Genomic DNA, 13774 nt, shown 5'->3' on the forward strand with positions numbered 1-13774 from the left:
AGCAACAAAAATGAGCAAACACTCAGCTATTACCAACACGTGGACAGCCACTCACACAAACAACATATAAAACACAAGACCAGGAACAACACAAAGTGCGAAACAAACAGAAAACAAAAATGGTACACAATGACATACAACCACAAAATATCCACGACTTTAAAAAAAAGCATAAAAATAGCCCACCAAACCAACAATTCATTTCAAAAGTACTTTCCAAAAACAAGAGAAAAACTGGTCTACATCAGAAAGCAGGAATATAACAACTGAAATTTAATACATGTGATGAAAGACACATAGGTCAAACTAGGAAGGCATTTGACACCAGATACAAAGAACGTCTATGTGCATCGAAGTATAGGACAAATCATTCAACTTCTGCAGAACACTTCCACCAACCTAAAATCACCACTAGAGACACAGACACGGAAATCATAAGGATAAACAACAACAAGAAAACTACCACATTCAGAAAACCATAACAGAAAAGAAACAACTCACAAATGATCAGATCAACCTGGCAAATCGAACAGTCTTTAAGCCAACTGACCACTTATTTAACATAAAAGACACAGACTAGGCACCATTCCGCATGTTCTTCCTGTTTCTTTCCTATAATCACTACCCCCCCCCCCCCCCCCCACCTCAAAATTTAAAATTTGAACCACAAGTCCATGTACACCCCCCCCCCTCCAATACTCACATCTTTATTGAACATGTAAGACATCTTCACTAATTCACACTAGTTTACAGAAACCCGACACACACACACACACACAACATATTATTTAAAAATATCGCAGTCTGGCAATACTCAATCTATATACACACACACACACACACACACACACACACACACAAAAGTGTAACACAGGGCTTCACAACATACGTGCTGTGAGCAGCAAGGCGCGAGCACAGAGCAGCGCGAGCACGCTACCCCCACTACCGGACCAGAGTGGAGAGTGGGGAAAGTCACGTGGGGCACACAACAGCTGCCGCCAGTCAATGTAAATCCGCGGCCACCTGCAGGGATATCACTCACGAATTATTACTGCGACAAATGAAACAAATAAAGGAGAATGTACACATGCCACATAATTTTATTAGCTTAGTGTATGCCTCTACATTTGCATTAATTTGTGAACTGTTACACAATAAAAGGTGTCACTGAAGTGTGGGATTCTCGGGTATCTTGTACTTTTTGCCCATTACAATTGCGTCTATGTTCGGAGTAATTGTTCTTGTGCATTTTAGGCGCAGCGTGCGGTTTAAATTTCGATCAGACAATGCGTTTCTCAGGCGCATCTTGTTACATTTCATTGCAGAGAACAGTTGTTCACAAACATACGTGGAACCGAACATTGATATTATTGTAGCCACCAGTTTGTGCAAACGAGGAAATCTATCCTGAGGGAAGTGTCTGTAGAATTCCAAAATGTTTTTCTTGTTCTGAAATTTGTCTCTGTATTCTTTGTCACACTGCAGGTCAATAATTTCTTGCTGCAGCTCAGGACGAATCTCTTAAATATTCGCCGAATATGGAGAGAACAGATCAAAATCACTGTCTAGTGCTGTCAGATCTTGAAAGCGCTGATCAACTAAACTATGTGAATAACGTTCACAGTCTTTGTGAACATCTTGCATGGATGACAATTTAGGAAAATGAGCTACATTTCCTGTTTCCAACTGACTCACCCAAAGTGTCAATTTCATTTTAAAAGCTCGTATTCGATCTATGAAATTAGTAATTAGCAGATCTTTACCTTGTAGTAAAATGTTCAAAGCATTCAGATGGCTAGTTAAATCTGCTAAGAATGCGAGATCACATTCAAACGTGCGCACGCATTTCCCCTATCTCCCTACTCCGTGACCTTGCACCCGCTCGTGAGCACGTGCCTGAGCAGACGCGAGTACTCGCGCTCAAAACCGGCCAGTTGTTAAGCGCTGGTGTAACATGTGCTGAATGTGAACATATATAACTGCAGTTCCACTTCCAAAAGTGAGATGAAGTGAAAATAACACAAATGCAGAGTAAGAGAAAAAAGACAAAAAGCGCATTGTAGATGTACAGTGAAGTAGGTGTCCCCCCCCCCCCCTCCAAACTCCACTAACAAAGCAGGAAAAACCAGTGATTTGCAGAATGTGTGTACAAGAGGTTGAAACACTGTACATAAATTGCATGCCAACTTTATGAAGAAAATCCTTTTTTAGTCTTTAGTGAACAAATATTACTAGAATGACTACAGAAGATGCTTCGTTAATGAGGGCAAAATGCACCTCCCCCTCCCTGGCGGGAATCCCACAGAGAGAGAGAGAGAGAGAGAGAGAGAGAGAGAGAGAGAGAGAGAGAGAGAGAGAGAGAGAGGAGAGGAGAGGAGGAGGATGGGGGGAGGGAGGGAGGGAGACAGCCTTACAAAGGGAAGTTTGGTATGGCCCTGGAGGTGTGCTTGGACAGCCTTATGGGTTAAGTTGATTACTTGCATAAAGTGGGAAATTAGGTTTGCATTCTGGTGTGGCACAAATTTTGTGTGTTGTCAATAAATAGTACGGCTGAAGTCAATTTAGATTTGTAATTTGTGAATCTAAATTTTACAATCTCTAATGAGCAGCTATGGATTGTAATGCAGTGTCTGTTCCTTGAGACATGCATGCTTGTCTGAATGAACACTGTTTCACACAAATTGTCAGCACAGGCATTGCACCATTTCATAATACATGAGAAAAGTCATGAGATATCCTCTAATATTGCACTGAACCTCCTTTTAACTGACTTGTGCAGCAACTCGATGTAGCAAGTCTTTGGAAGCCCCTGCAGAAATATTGAGTCAAGCTGCATCAATAGCCATCCATAATTCCGAATATGTTGCCTGTGCAGGATTTTGTGCACAAAGTAACCTCTTGATTATGTTCCATACATGTTCAGTGGGATTCACAATGGGTAATCTGGGTGGCCAAATAATTCGCTCGAACTGTCCAGAAAGCTCTACAAACCAATCGCAAACAACTGTGGCTCAGTGATTTGGCACACTGTCATCCAAAGAGGTGTGGTTGTGGCTTTGTCAGCAAATCGAATGTTCTACCGTGACAGTATCAACAAACTGGTGTCCTATCGGGAGAAATGGGTTAATCGCCAGGGTGACTATGTTGAGAAAAAAATATTTAGACATAAAGACTAAAGGTGTAGACCATTATGAAGTTTGTTTTATTTAAAAAGGTTTAAGAGTTTTCTCATAAAAAATTCGGAGGCATTACTTTTCAGCATGCTCTCGTATCATAAATGACATTTGACTTCATCAATCATTCTAGAAGGTGCATTTCCATGTACTCTGGTCTATTGTTAGGTGTTCATAAGACGTACCTATTTTGTTACCAGCCCATTTTGCAACAAGTATATTATTGCCTGATGCAAATACATTTCTCTGGGTACTTCTGCTGAACTGAGGCTGCCTTGTTGGTCTTACAGTCCCAATAGCATGTGTGTTTTGTGTATATATTCCTCGAACAAGTTAAGAGAGCTATACCAATTGCCCATGTAAACAGTTAATCACTGCCCAAAGAGAGCCTGACATAGTCAGTTCACTGGCTGGATTTGCAGCAAAATCACAAATTTCCTTCTCCTTTCCCATATGGCTTCAGACTTTGACATAAATTATATACCTTTATGCCAAAATGTAGCCCCTTTGGTGGCTTGTACTGAACATATTAAAGTCTGCCCCTTGGTGTTATCTGACTCATCAGTGCTGACATATACTGTCAAGCAACTGTTAAATAACTGGTCTTATCTTCCTCAGTTTATCATGTAGTGTTTCTGGTTAATCAGAATCTAAGTGTAAATACTTTGAGAGAGCTGTGAAATGTCTCAGTGGTATTGTTTCAGCAAAAACTGGAATCTCAATTCTTTTTCTTTTTATCTGTGACATGAAAATGCTTAGAGCTGAGTGTGCCTCTGGCTCATCCATTGTTGCAAGAAACCAGCACGTGTTCTTGTTTGAGTCAAAAAGGCAATGTTTTGGCTGCATAAGAGATTGTTTCTCTTGTAACTGACAAAAACACAGTGTTGTCAGTGATTCATTAATGATTTGAAGTTGTATTTTTTCCAAGACTTTGTAAAACTGTACCTTCTATTTCAGATATAATATAGTAAGTATTTTTTTAGGAAGATAAGCTACATTGTCCCATTTCCAACAGTTTCTCTTTGAACAGTCTGCAGGACATTTCGTTGTGTGCATTCAATTTTCTCATGGCTAAAAACACTACTGTTTTCATTGCTTTCCGATGTGTCACTTGCACTGTCAATCCTGTCCTGTTCATCACTTCACACACACACACACACACACACACACACACACACACACACACACACACACAGAGAGAGAGAGAGACAGAGAGACAGAGAGAGAGAATGCAAGCTGAATTTTTGTGGCTGGATCTTCTTCCAAGTCTTCCAAGATCACAAATACATATGTGCTCCGATTGTGGGCTTAGTTGCACAGATATACTACTAGTCCCATTTATCACTATGGCCACAGTACTAATACTGAAACCAGCAACTCCAGACGAAATTCATTATGTGTTTATAGCACTGTGATGACTGTACCCATCAGTTAATGCAATAAATGGAATTAATGTGAAGGTAGTAATCATCATTTGAATAGTGGGTGAGCAATGATATGGTATTCAGGCAAATGTGGGTATGAACGACTTTTTGTGTACTTATCATGCCATGAGGAGTTGCTGCTTTATGGATAATGACCACTCCCAATATTATAAAATTTTGCCTTCAGATCCCCCCCGACATCTGCAATGGGGAAGTGTCAAAAATCGGGTATATGTGTACTGCATGTTCTAAGCCAAAATCACAAAAGTGTGTGTCTCTACTTGTGCGTCGTCAGCTGACTTGTGAACAAAATTGCCCATTCCTGTCTTGTATCAGTACTGATGACAAGAAATGATATCTTTATGCTAACATAAGGAAAATAAAGTAATGGCTGATCCCCGGCAAAGCAGCAACTACCCGTACGAAGACCAGAGTGCAACCAGAAAAGATAATATTATGCATCTGGGGGAACAGCAATGGTATGGTGTATTATGAATTGCTTCCCCAAGGTGTAACCATCACTGCTGACGTTTATTGTTAACAACAGAGATGTCTTGCAGTACGAGAACAATGACCAGGAAGACTGCATTCAGTGGTGCTAATCCATGATAACCCTGCCTGCAACCTACTGGGCTGACAGAAATGCTATACAGGAGTTGAATTGGGAAGTCATTCGATATCAACATTATACACATAAACTTGTGCCTTCAGATTTTTATCTTTCCCACTCTCTGTTGAACAACCTTCAAGGAACTTCCTTTCCAGATGAATAAGAGTCATGTATAGATTTTTCCAGCATTCCTGGACTTCTTAATGGACAACTATAACTGCCAGTTTACAGATGTCAGTAGTATAATTAATCTAGGATGAGCTGTATGAGCAGTAGTAAGCTGCTCTATTGTCTCTTTGCACCCCCACCCCCCCCCCCCCCCACCCCTCTCTCCCTCTCTCCCTCTCTCTCTCTCTCTCTCTGAGTTCTGCAAACTTTTGAAAACTTACGACAAAAATACCTACTAAAAATCTGTGTATGGCAAATACGATGGAACAACTTTACAGTTATATTTATGACTGCCATCTGCAGAAAAAAAAGTTACTTCAAGCATAAAAGAAATGGAAATGATAAATCCATTTAACAAAATTTAGGATTTACAATACACTTTGTTGAGAGCAGATAACAGAATAAGGGACAATTGAGTAGACTCTGGGTTTGTGAACATATCATCTGGAATATTCCAATGTTTTGGTTATGTTGTGAGATGACTCACATGAAAACTTGCAAAGATTTGTAGAAACCGACTCTGCCTCCCAAAGTATACACAAAACAATCTCTGATTCAGTATACATTTTGTTTATATTTCTCTTTTCCATTGGCAGGTAGTGCTCTCTTAGGTCCTAAAGCTGCAATGGCGTGCACAGTAGCTGTAGAATCTGTAATTGTTGAACATTATGACAGCCAATTGCGTGAGCTTGTTGGAAAGCAGAACGAAGCTGTGGATCAAGAACTGCTGGAGACTATTCGACAGTTTCGAGATGACGAGCAAGACCATCATGATACAGGCCTTGCACATGAAGCAGAAGCTGCACCCTTCTACAATGTACTCACTGCTGTCATCAAAGTGGGATGTCGTACAGCTATTGCCATATCTGAGGCCGTGTAAGAAATTGTTGAATTAACTGTTATTGTAAACCTGTTGTCTGCTGTTTATCAGAGAGTTTCAATGTAATTATTGTAAAATTGTCAGGATAAGGTCTGTAAAACAGAAAATTTTGCACAAGAAGAAATGCATTAAGTTTTTTAACCCAAGAAAATAACATGAAGGTGTGTGCAGGTAAGTCTTGGAGATGCACTGTAACCATGTTGCATTAACAGGAAGTATGAATGCCAGCAATTCTTATACACAATGACAACAATGCTTGTTCCAATCACTTTTTTTTTTTCTTTTTATGTCTTGGTATCTTAATATCATGTGCTTAATACTTCAAACTAAATCTTAAATTTTGAGGTAGGACACAAAGAAAAAAATATCTGACTGTGTCTCTGTGAATGTTTGAAAAATATTAATTTTTTGCACAAGCAAATGATGAGATTTTCCATAAGGTTACAGAAAAAACTTATGTAATCATTCAAATAAAAGTTTCAGGCACTTGCAGCCTACAGTTACTTTTTCTTGTGTGACCTGGTGGGTCAGTGACAGCCAGATTAAAGCCCTAAGGTTTGTGATAAATCCCCAGTCAATCCTGCAATAATTTCTGTCACTTACCACGTGCTTCATTTCTAGCATGATTTGTTAACATGAAAACTGGCAAGATGCTTTGTGTTATATAGGCTCCCTCTAACTGGGTGGTTGTGCCAGTTCAAAGATCAGAGGAATGCAAAGGCATAACACCTCCAATTGAACCACAGCTAATAAAAGCACTGTATGTTCAAACTTACCTTCTGGCTGACAGCAGTTTTACTATCTTTCTGCCACATTTGAGTCCACTATTTGGCCTCTACATATCATCAAACAGTTCAAGATAGAATCAAAATTGACTATACAAAAGCCAATATTATAATAATGGAAATTTGTGGCTAGAACAGTACCTGAAATAAGAAAAAGGCAACCACTGGTTGCTGTCTGTGGTTTTCTTTTAGTTAATATTACCTTAACCCTCCAGCAGGCTGTTGTCACACGAGCAGGCATGCGTTGTAAAGTTTACAACTTGGTCATTTGTCAGTAAAAACAAACTTGCCTTAAACAAACTATTATATTTATTGAAGAAAGCAGTTCATATTCACTATCTTCACCATTTATAACAAAAAGGTTTTGCTCTTTTAGTTCTTTAAAAAACGAATGTATCCAGTTTATCTGACAGATGTTCACTTTCATAACACCTTTCACAAACAATTTGTGTGCGAATTAATTCTGGCAATGTTCAGAAAAATGAAAAAGTAGCCAATGGCCATCTACTTGTAATTCTTGAAATGGAGTATCAGGCACACATTTTAGCTACATCAACTCCACCCTTTGTCATGTTGTACTCAATTATGATTTCAGGTTTGTGTGTTTCTTCATCCACTGTTTACATGTCATGCACAGCAGACCAAAGTATGATAGCACAGTTTTTACAAGGAACATATGAAACTAAGGTCTTATCCTACTGAAATCCAAACATTGCACTTCCAATTTCTTTTGTTTTGTTTGGGAGAAATTCTGGAAGAATTTCACGTCTGTTCTTTGTCATTGTACCAATGCAAGTGACAGTCTTCTGCAGCAAATATTCAGAAAGGAGGTAGCTTGTATATCAACTGTGAGTTGTAAGGTTCCTGCTAGAATTTTTTTATAGGCACCACACATCTTTTCACTATGTCCTCAGGAGCAATAGATACCCGATATAGTCCTTTGGTTGCATGCCTCAATAAACCTCCAGATTACTGTAGTAAAATATTTTTGTTGATGCAAACTCTGAGTTGAATTTTTAATGCCAGATTATTCCTACCTGGATTTAGATCACTGACACAGAATCACAAGTTACTTTAGATGTTGTTGTCTGTTAACTTTGTACATATAGTGCATTTATTTATTTCTATGGGAGAACAAAATTGTTCACACAAATCTGCACTTCCAAAAAGACAATTTTTTCTTTGTTTGCAAATGGTCTCTGTTATGGGTAATTTCCATCAGTCAAGTAAGTTTTATAAAATTTATCTATGTCTACTTCCACAAATTTAGCTCTAAAAGAAAAATCTTCCTGAAGTTCAATAAGATCCATTTGATGGTTTCCTGGGACCTTTTGGTCATCACATTTTCTTGAACTGGCAAATATAGCAAAAGTGCTGTCTGTGTTCCTAGACTCACAAAATGCAGGACAACGTGCACTAATAATGATTTCAGTCCATCAGCATAAAAGACATAATCAACATTTTCTTGAGCTGACCCTGTAGCTCTCATGTGCATTTCTCAAATGAGCATCTTGGCCTAAAAGGCATTTAAATGGCTGTGTAATTCATGAACTGTGTGGCCTTGTTTCTGAAGTTTTAATTTAAGTCATTTAAATGGCCTGCGATAATCAAAAATACTATATCACAAATCCATTGTGGCTCATTTACTTTAGCCAATGATTTTTCTCTTATAGCCAAAAAATCTTATTTCCTTCTGACAATCATAAAAAGATTCAGCATTTTGTCCTTACTTAACCATTTCACTTCGCAAAGGTAAGTCAAATCTTTGTGACAGGAGCATACTTAATCCAAATACTGTTTTAAATGGCAGCGATTTAGTGCATGGAACTTTATAAAATTCATGCTTTTGGTAAATACATACATGGCATTTTTCATTTAACTCAGTGTAGCACACAAACTTTGTTGATGAATAATTCAGCAGATTTTTTATTTTACACTGAGGTGACAAGTCACAGAATAGTGATATGCACATATACAGGTGGCAGCAGTATTGCTTACACAAGGTATAGGAGGGCAGTGCATTGGCGGAGCTGTCATTTGTACTCAGGCGGTTCATGTGAAAAGGTGTCCAACATGATTATGGCCACACGACTAAAAGTAACAGCCTATGAACATGGAATGGTAGTTGGAGTTAGATGCATGGGACATGCAATTTTGGAAATCGTTAAGGAATTCAATATGCTGAGAGCCACAGTGCCGAGAATACCGAATTTCATGTATTACCCCTCACCATAGACAATGCAGTGGGCTATGGTCTTCATTTAATGACTAAGAGCAGTGGTGTTTGTGTAGAGTGGTCAGTTCTAACAGACAAGCAACACTGTTTAAAATAACCACAGAAGCGATGTGGGACATACGGCCTGTGCCTGACATCAGTGCTCTCGTCTAATGTGATCACAAATACTTCAAATGTGGCCACATGACAACATTAACATCTTTTAATGTCATGAGCTATTGTATCAATTCAATGAACAACTTATTTTTAATGATGATTTTATGACAAAGTATATATGCAATGTCCAAGAGGTACTCCTTTATGAATTTGTCTTCAGCAAAAGGCTTTAGCGATTTGGAAATTGAAACTTCCTGGCAGATTAAAACTGTGTGCCGGACCGAGACTCGAACTCGGGACCTTTTCCTTTCGCGGGCAAGTGCTCTACCAACTGAGCTACCTAAGCACGACTCACCTGGAAGAAAGGATATTGCGGAGACATGGCTTAGCCACAGCCTGGGGGTTGTTTCTAGAATGAAATTTTCACTCTACAGCGTAGTATGCGCTGAAATGAAACTTCAATGGAACACGTGAGGCAATACTGACCCTACGGCTTATCATAGAAGACGATTAAGAAAAGGAAAACCTATGTTTCTAGCATCTGTAGACTTAGAGAAAGCTTTTGACAATGTTGACTGGAATACTCTCTTTCAAATTCTGAAGGTGGCAAGGGTCAAATACAGGGAGTGAAAGGCTATTTACAATGTGTACAGAAACTAGATGGCAGTTATAAGAGTCAAGGGACATCAAAGGGAAGCAGTGGTTGGGAAGGGAGGGAGACAGGGTTGTAGCATCTCCCCGATGTTATTCAATGTTTATATTGAGCAAACAGTAAAAGATATGGAAGAAACATTTGGAATAGGGTTGCTTTGGGTTGTTTTGGGGCAAGAGACTAAACTGCGAGGTCATCGGTCTCATCGGTTTAGGGAAGGACAGGAAAGGAAGTCGGCCGTGCCCTTTCAAAGGAACCATCCCGGCATTTGCCTGGAGCGATTTAGGGAAATCACGGAAAACCTAAATCAGGATGGCCGGACGCGGGATTGAACCGTCATCCTCCCGAATGCGAGTCCAGTGTGCTAGCCACTGCATCACCTCACTCGATTTTTGGAATAGGAATTAAAATCCATGGAGAAGAAATAAAAATTTTGAGGTTTGCAGACAACATTGTAATTCTGTCGGAGACAGCAAAGGACATGGAAGAGCAGTTGAATGGAATGGACAGTGTCTTGAAAGGAGGATATAAGATGAACATCAACAAAAGCAAAACGAGGATAATGGAACGTAGTTGAATTAAATCAGGTGATGCTGAGGGGAAACGAGACACTTAAAGCAGTAGATGCTATTTGGGGATCAATATAACTGATGAGGTCAAAGTAGAGAGGATATAAAATTTAGACTAGCTATGGCAAGGAAAGCTTTTCTGAAGAAGAGAAAATTGAGTGTGGACTTACGTGCCAGGAAGTCCTTTCTGAAAGTATTTGTATGGAGTGTAGTCATGTATGGAAGTGAAACATGAATGACAAGTAGTGTAGACAAGAAGAAAATAGAAGCTTTCTGAATGTGGTGCTACAGAAGAATGCTGAAGATTAGATAGGTAGATCAAATAACTAATGAGAAGGTACTAAATAGAATTGGGGAGAAGAGGAATTTGTTGCACGACTTAAATAGAAGAAGGAATTGGTACCTGGGAGACATTCTGAGGCATCAAGGAATCACCAATTTGGTATCTACATCTACATCCATACTCTGCAAGCCACCTGATGGTGTGTGACGGAGGGTACCTTGAGTATATCTATCGGTTCTCCCTTCTATTCCAGTCTCGTATTGTTTGTGGAAAGAAAGATTGTCGTTATGCCTCTGTGTGAGCTCTAATCTCTCTGATTTGATCCTCATGGTCTCTTTGCGAGATATACATAGGAGGGAGCAATACGCTGCTTGACTCCTAGGTGAAGGTATGTTCTCGAAACTTCAACAAAAGCCCGTACCAAGCTACTGAGCTTCTCTCTTGCAGTCTTCCACTGGAGTTTATCTATCATCTCCGTAATACTTTCACGATTACTAAATGATCCTGTAACGGAGCGCGCTGCTCTCCGTTGGATCTTTTCTATCTCTTCTATCAACCCTATCTGGTACAGATCCCACACCGGCGAGCAGTATTCAAGCAGTGGGCGAACAAGTGTACTGTAACCTACTTCCTTTGTTTTCAGACTGCATTTCCTTACGATTCTTCCAATGAATCTCAGTCTGGCATCTGCTTTACTGATGATTAATTTTATATGGTCATTCCGTTTTAAATCGCTCCCAATGCCTACTCCCAGATACTTTATGGAATTAACTGCTTCCAGTTGCTGACCTGCTATATTGTAGCTAAATGATAAAGGATCTTTCTTTCTATGTATTCACACCACATTACACTTGTCTACATTGAGATTCAATTGCCATTCCCTGCAACATGCGTCAATTCGTTGCAGATCCTTCTGCATTTCAGTACAATTTTCCATCGTTACAACCTCTTAATATACTATAGCATCATCCACAAAAAGCCTCAGTAAACTTCCGATGTTATCCACAAGGTCATATATATATATATATATATATATATATATATATATATATATATATATATATATATATATATATATATATAGTGAATAGCAGCGGTCCTACGACACTCCCCTGCAGCACACCTGAAATCCCTCTTACTTCGGAAGACTTCTCTCCATTGAGAATGACATGCTGCGTTCTGTTATCTAGGAACTCTTCAATCCAATCACACAATTGGTCTGATAGTCCCTATGCTCTTATTTTGTTCATTAAACAACTGTGGGGAACTGTATCAAACGCCTTGCAGAAGTCAAGAAACACGGCATCTACCTGGGAACCCGAGTCTACGGCCCTCTTGAGTCTCGTGGACGAATAGCGTGAGCTGGGTTTCACACGATTGTTTTTTCGAAACCCATGTTGATTCCTACAGAGTAGATTTCTAGTCATTATACTCAAACAGAATGTGTGTTCCAAAATTCTACAACTGATCAACGTTAGAGGTATAGGTCTATAGTTCTGCACATCTGTTCAACGTCCCTTCTTGAAAACGGGGATGACCTGTGCCCTTTTCCAATCTTTTGGAACGCTACACTCTTCTAGAGGCCTATGGTACACCGCTGCAAGAAGGGGGGCAAGTTCCTTCACGTACTCTGTGTAAAATCGAACTGGTACCCCATCAGGTCCAGCGGCCTTTCCTCTTTTGAGCGATTTTAATTGTTTCTCTATCCCTCTGTCATCTATTTCGATATCTACCATTTTGTGATCTGTGCCACAGTCTAGAGAAGGAAGTACAGTGCAGTCTTCCTCTGTGAAACAGCTTTGGAAAAAGACATTTAGTATTTCGGCCTTTAGTCTGTCATCCTCTGTTTCAGTACCATTTTAGTCACAGAGTGTGTGGACATTTTGTTTTTATCCACCTACCGCTTTGACATAAGACCACAATTTCTTAGGATTTTCTGCCAAGTCAGTACATAGAACTTTCGAATTCGTTGAACACCTCTCGCATAGCCCTCCTCACACTACATTTTGCTCCGCATAATTTTTGTTTGTCTGCAAGGCTTTGGCTATGTTTATGTTTGCTGTGAAGTTCCCTTTGCTTCCATAGCAGTTTTCTAATTCGGTGGTGTACCACAGTGGCTCTTTTCCATCTCTTACGATCTTTCTTGGCACATACTCATCTAATGCATATTGTATGATGGTTTTGAACTTTGTCCACTGATCCTCAACACTACCTGTTCTTGAGATAAAACTTTTGTGTTGAGCCATCAAGTACTCTGAAATCTGCTTTTTGTCACTTTTGCTAAACAGAAAAAATTTTCTGCCGTTTTTAATATTTCTATTTACAGCTGAAAGCATCGATGCAGTAACCGCTTTATGATCGCTGATAACAACACTCCAGCCCACTGACCAGCAGATTATTTCTAATTTTAAGAAGCTCTACACTAAAGCACTCTTCGGACATTGCTTTGAGTTGACTGAAGCTATCAATCTCACTCTCAGAGAGTTTCGGGAATATCACTTCAAATTCATTGCCTCCGTCAAGATGATCAAAAAGGCGTGGAAAGGAGTTACCGAGAGAACTTTCACTTCTGCTTGCAAGAAGCTTTAGCCAGCGTGCATTGTCAAATGTGACTCTGGGGCATTTGTGTCAGTTCTTGTGGAGCCTGTAGTCAATGAGATTGTCTTTGGCGAAGAACATGGGACTAGAAAAGGATAACAATGATATTGATGAGGTTGTGGAAGATCACAGCCAAGAAATGACCACCAAAGAGCTTATGGCGTTGCAGCTTATTTCAAGCAGGAAGTTGTGGAGAGGAAGTCTTCAGAAAAGGGGGAGGGGGAGGGAAAGGGGGGGGGCTATCAGTAGTTGAGGGGGAGGAGGAGGGGGATGGTTGGTTGGTTTGTGGGGGTTGAAGGG

At 39.7% G+C, this 13774-nt stretch overlaps 2 protein-coding genes across 11 annotated transcripts in view; one reads left to right on the top strand and one right to left on the bottom strand.

The window, feature by feature from the left end:
• The window catches only part of LOC126262356 (5-demethoxyubiquinone hydroxylase, mitochondrial), a 66461-nt gene extending 59915 nt beyond the window's left edge, over window positions 1-6546 (top strand). For 5 of the 7 annotated variants that reach the window (XM_049958939.1, XM_049958942.1, XM_049958935.1 and 2 more), the window contains exon 4: window positions 5972-6545. In XM_049958939.1, coding sequence (XP_049814896.1) covers window positions 5972-6255 — 284 coding nt within the window. In that variant the 3' untranslated portion in view covers window positions 6256-6545. Of the gene's footprint in view, window positions 1-5971 lie in introns of all 7 variants that reach the window. The other 2 variants (XM_049958936.1, XM_049958937.1) reach the window with 1 other exon arrangement.
• Window positions 1-13774, bottom strand: part of LOC126262355 (protein shifted) — a 69440-nt gene that overhangs the window by 26638 nt on the left and 29028 nt on the right. The gene's annotated exons all lie outside the window — the stretch shown is intronic.

This window comes from Schistocerca nitens, chromosome 6 (assembly GCF_023898315.1).
Source record: "Schistocerca nitens isolate TAMUIC-IGC-003100 chromosome 6, iqSchNite1.1, whole genome shotgun sequence".
NCBI lineage: Eukaryota > Metazoa > Arthropoda > Insecta > Orthoptera > Acrididae > Schistocerca > Schistocerca nitens.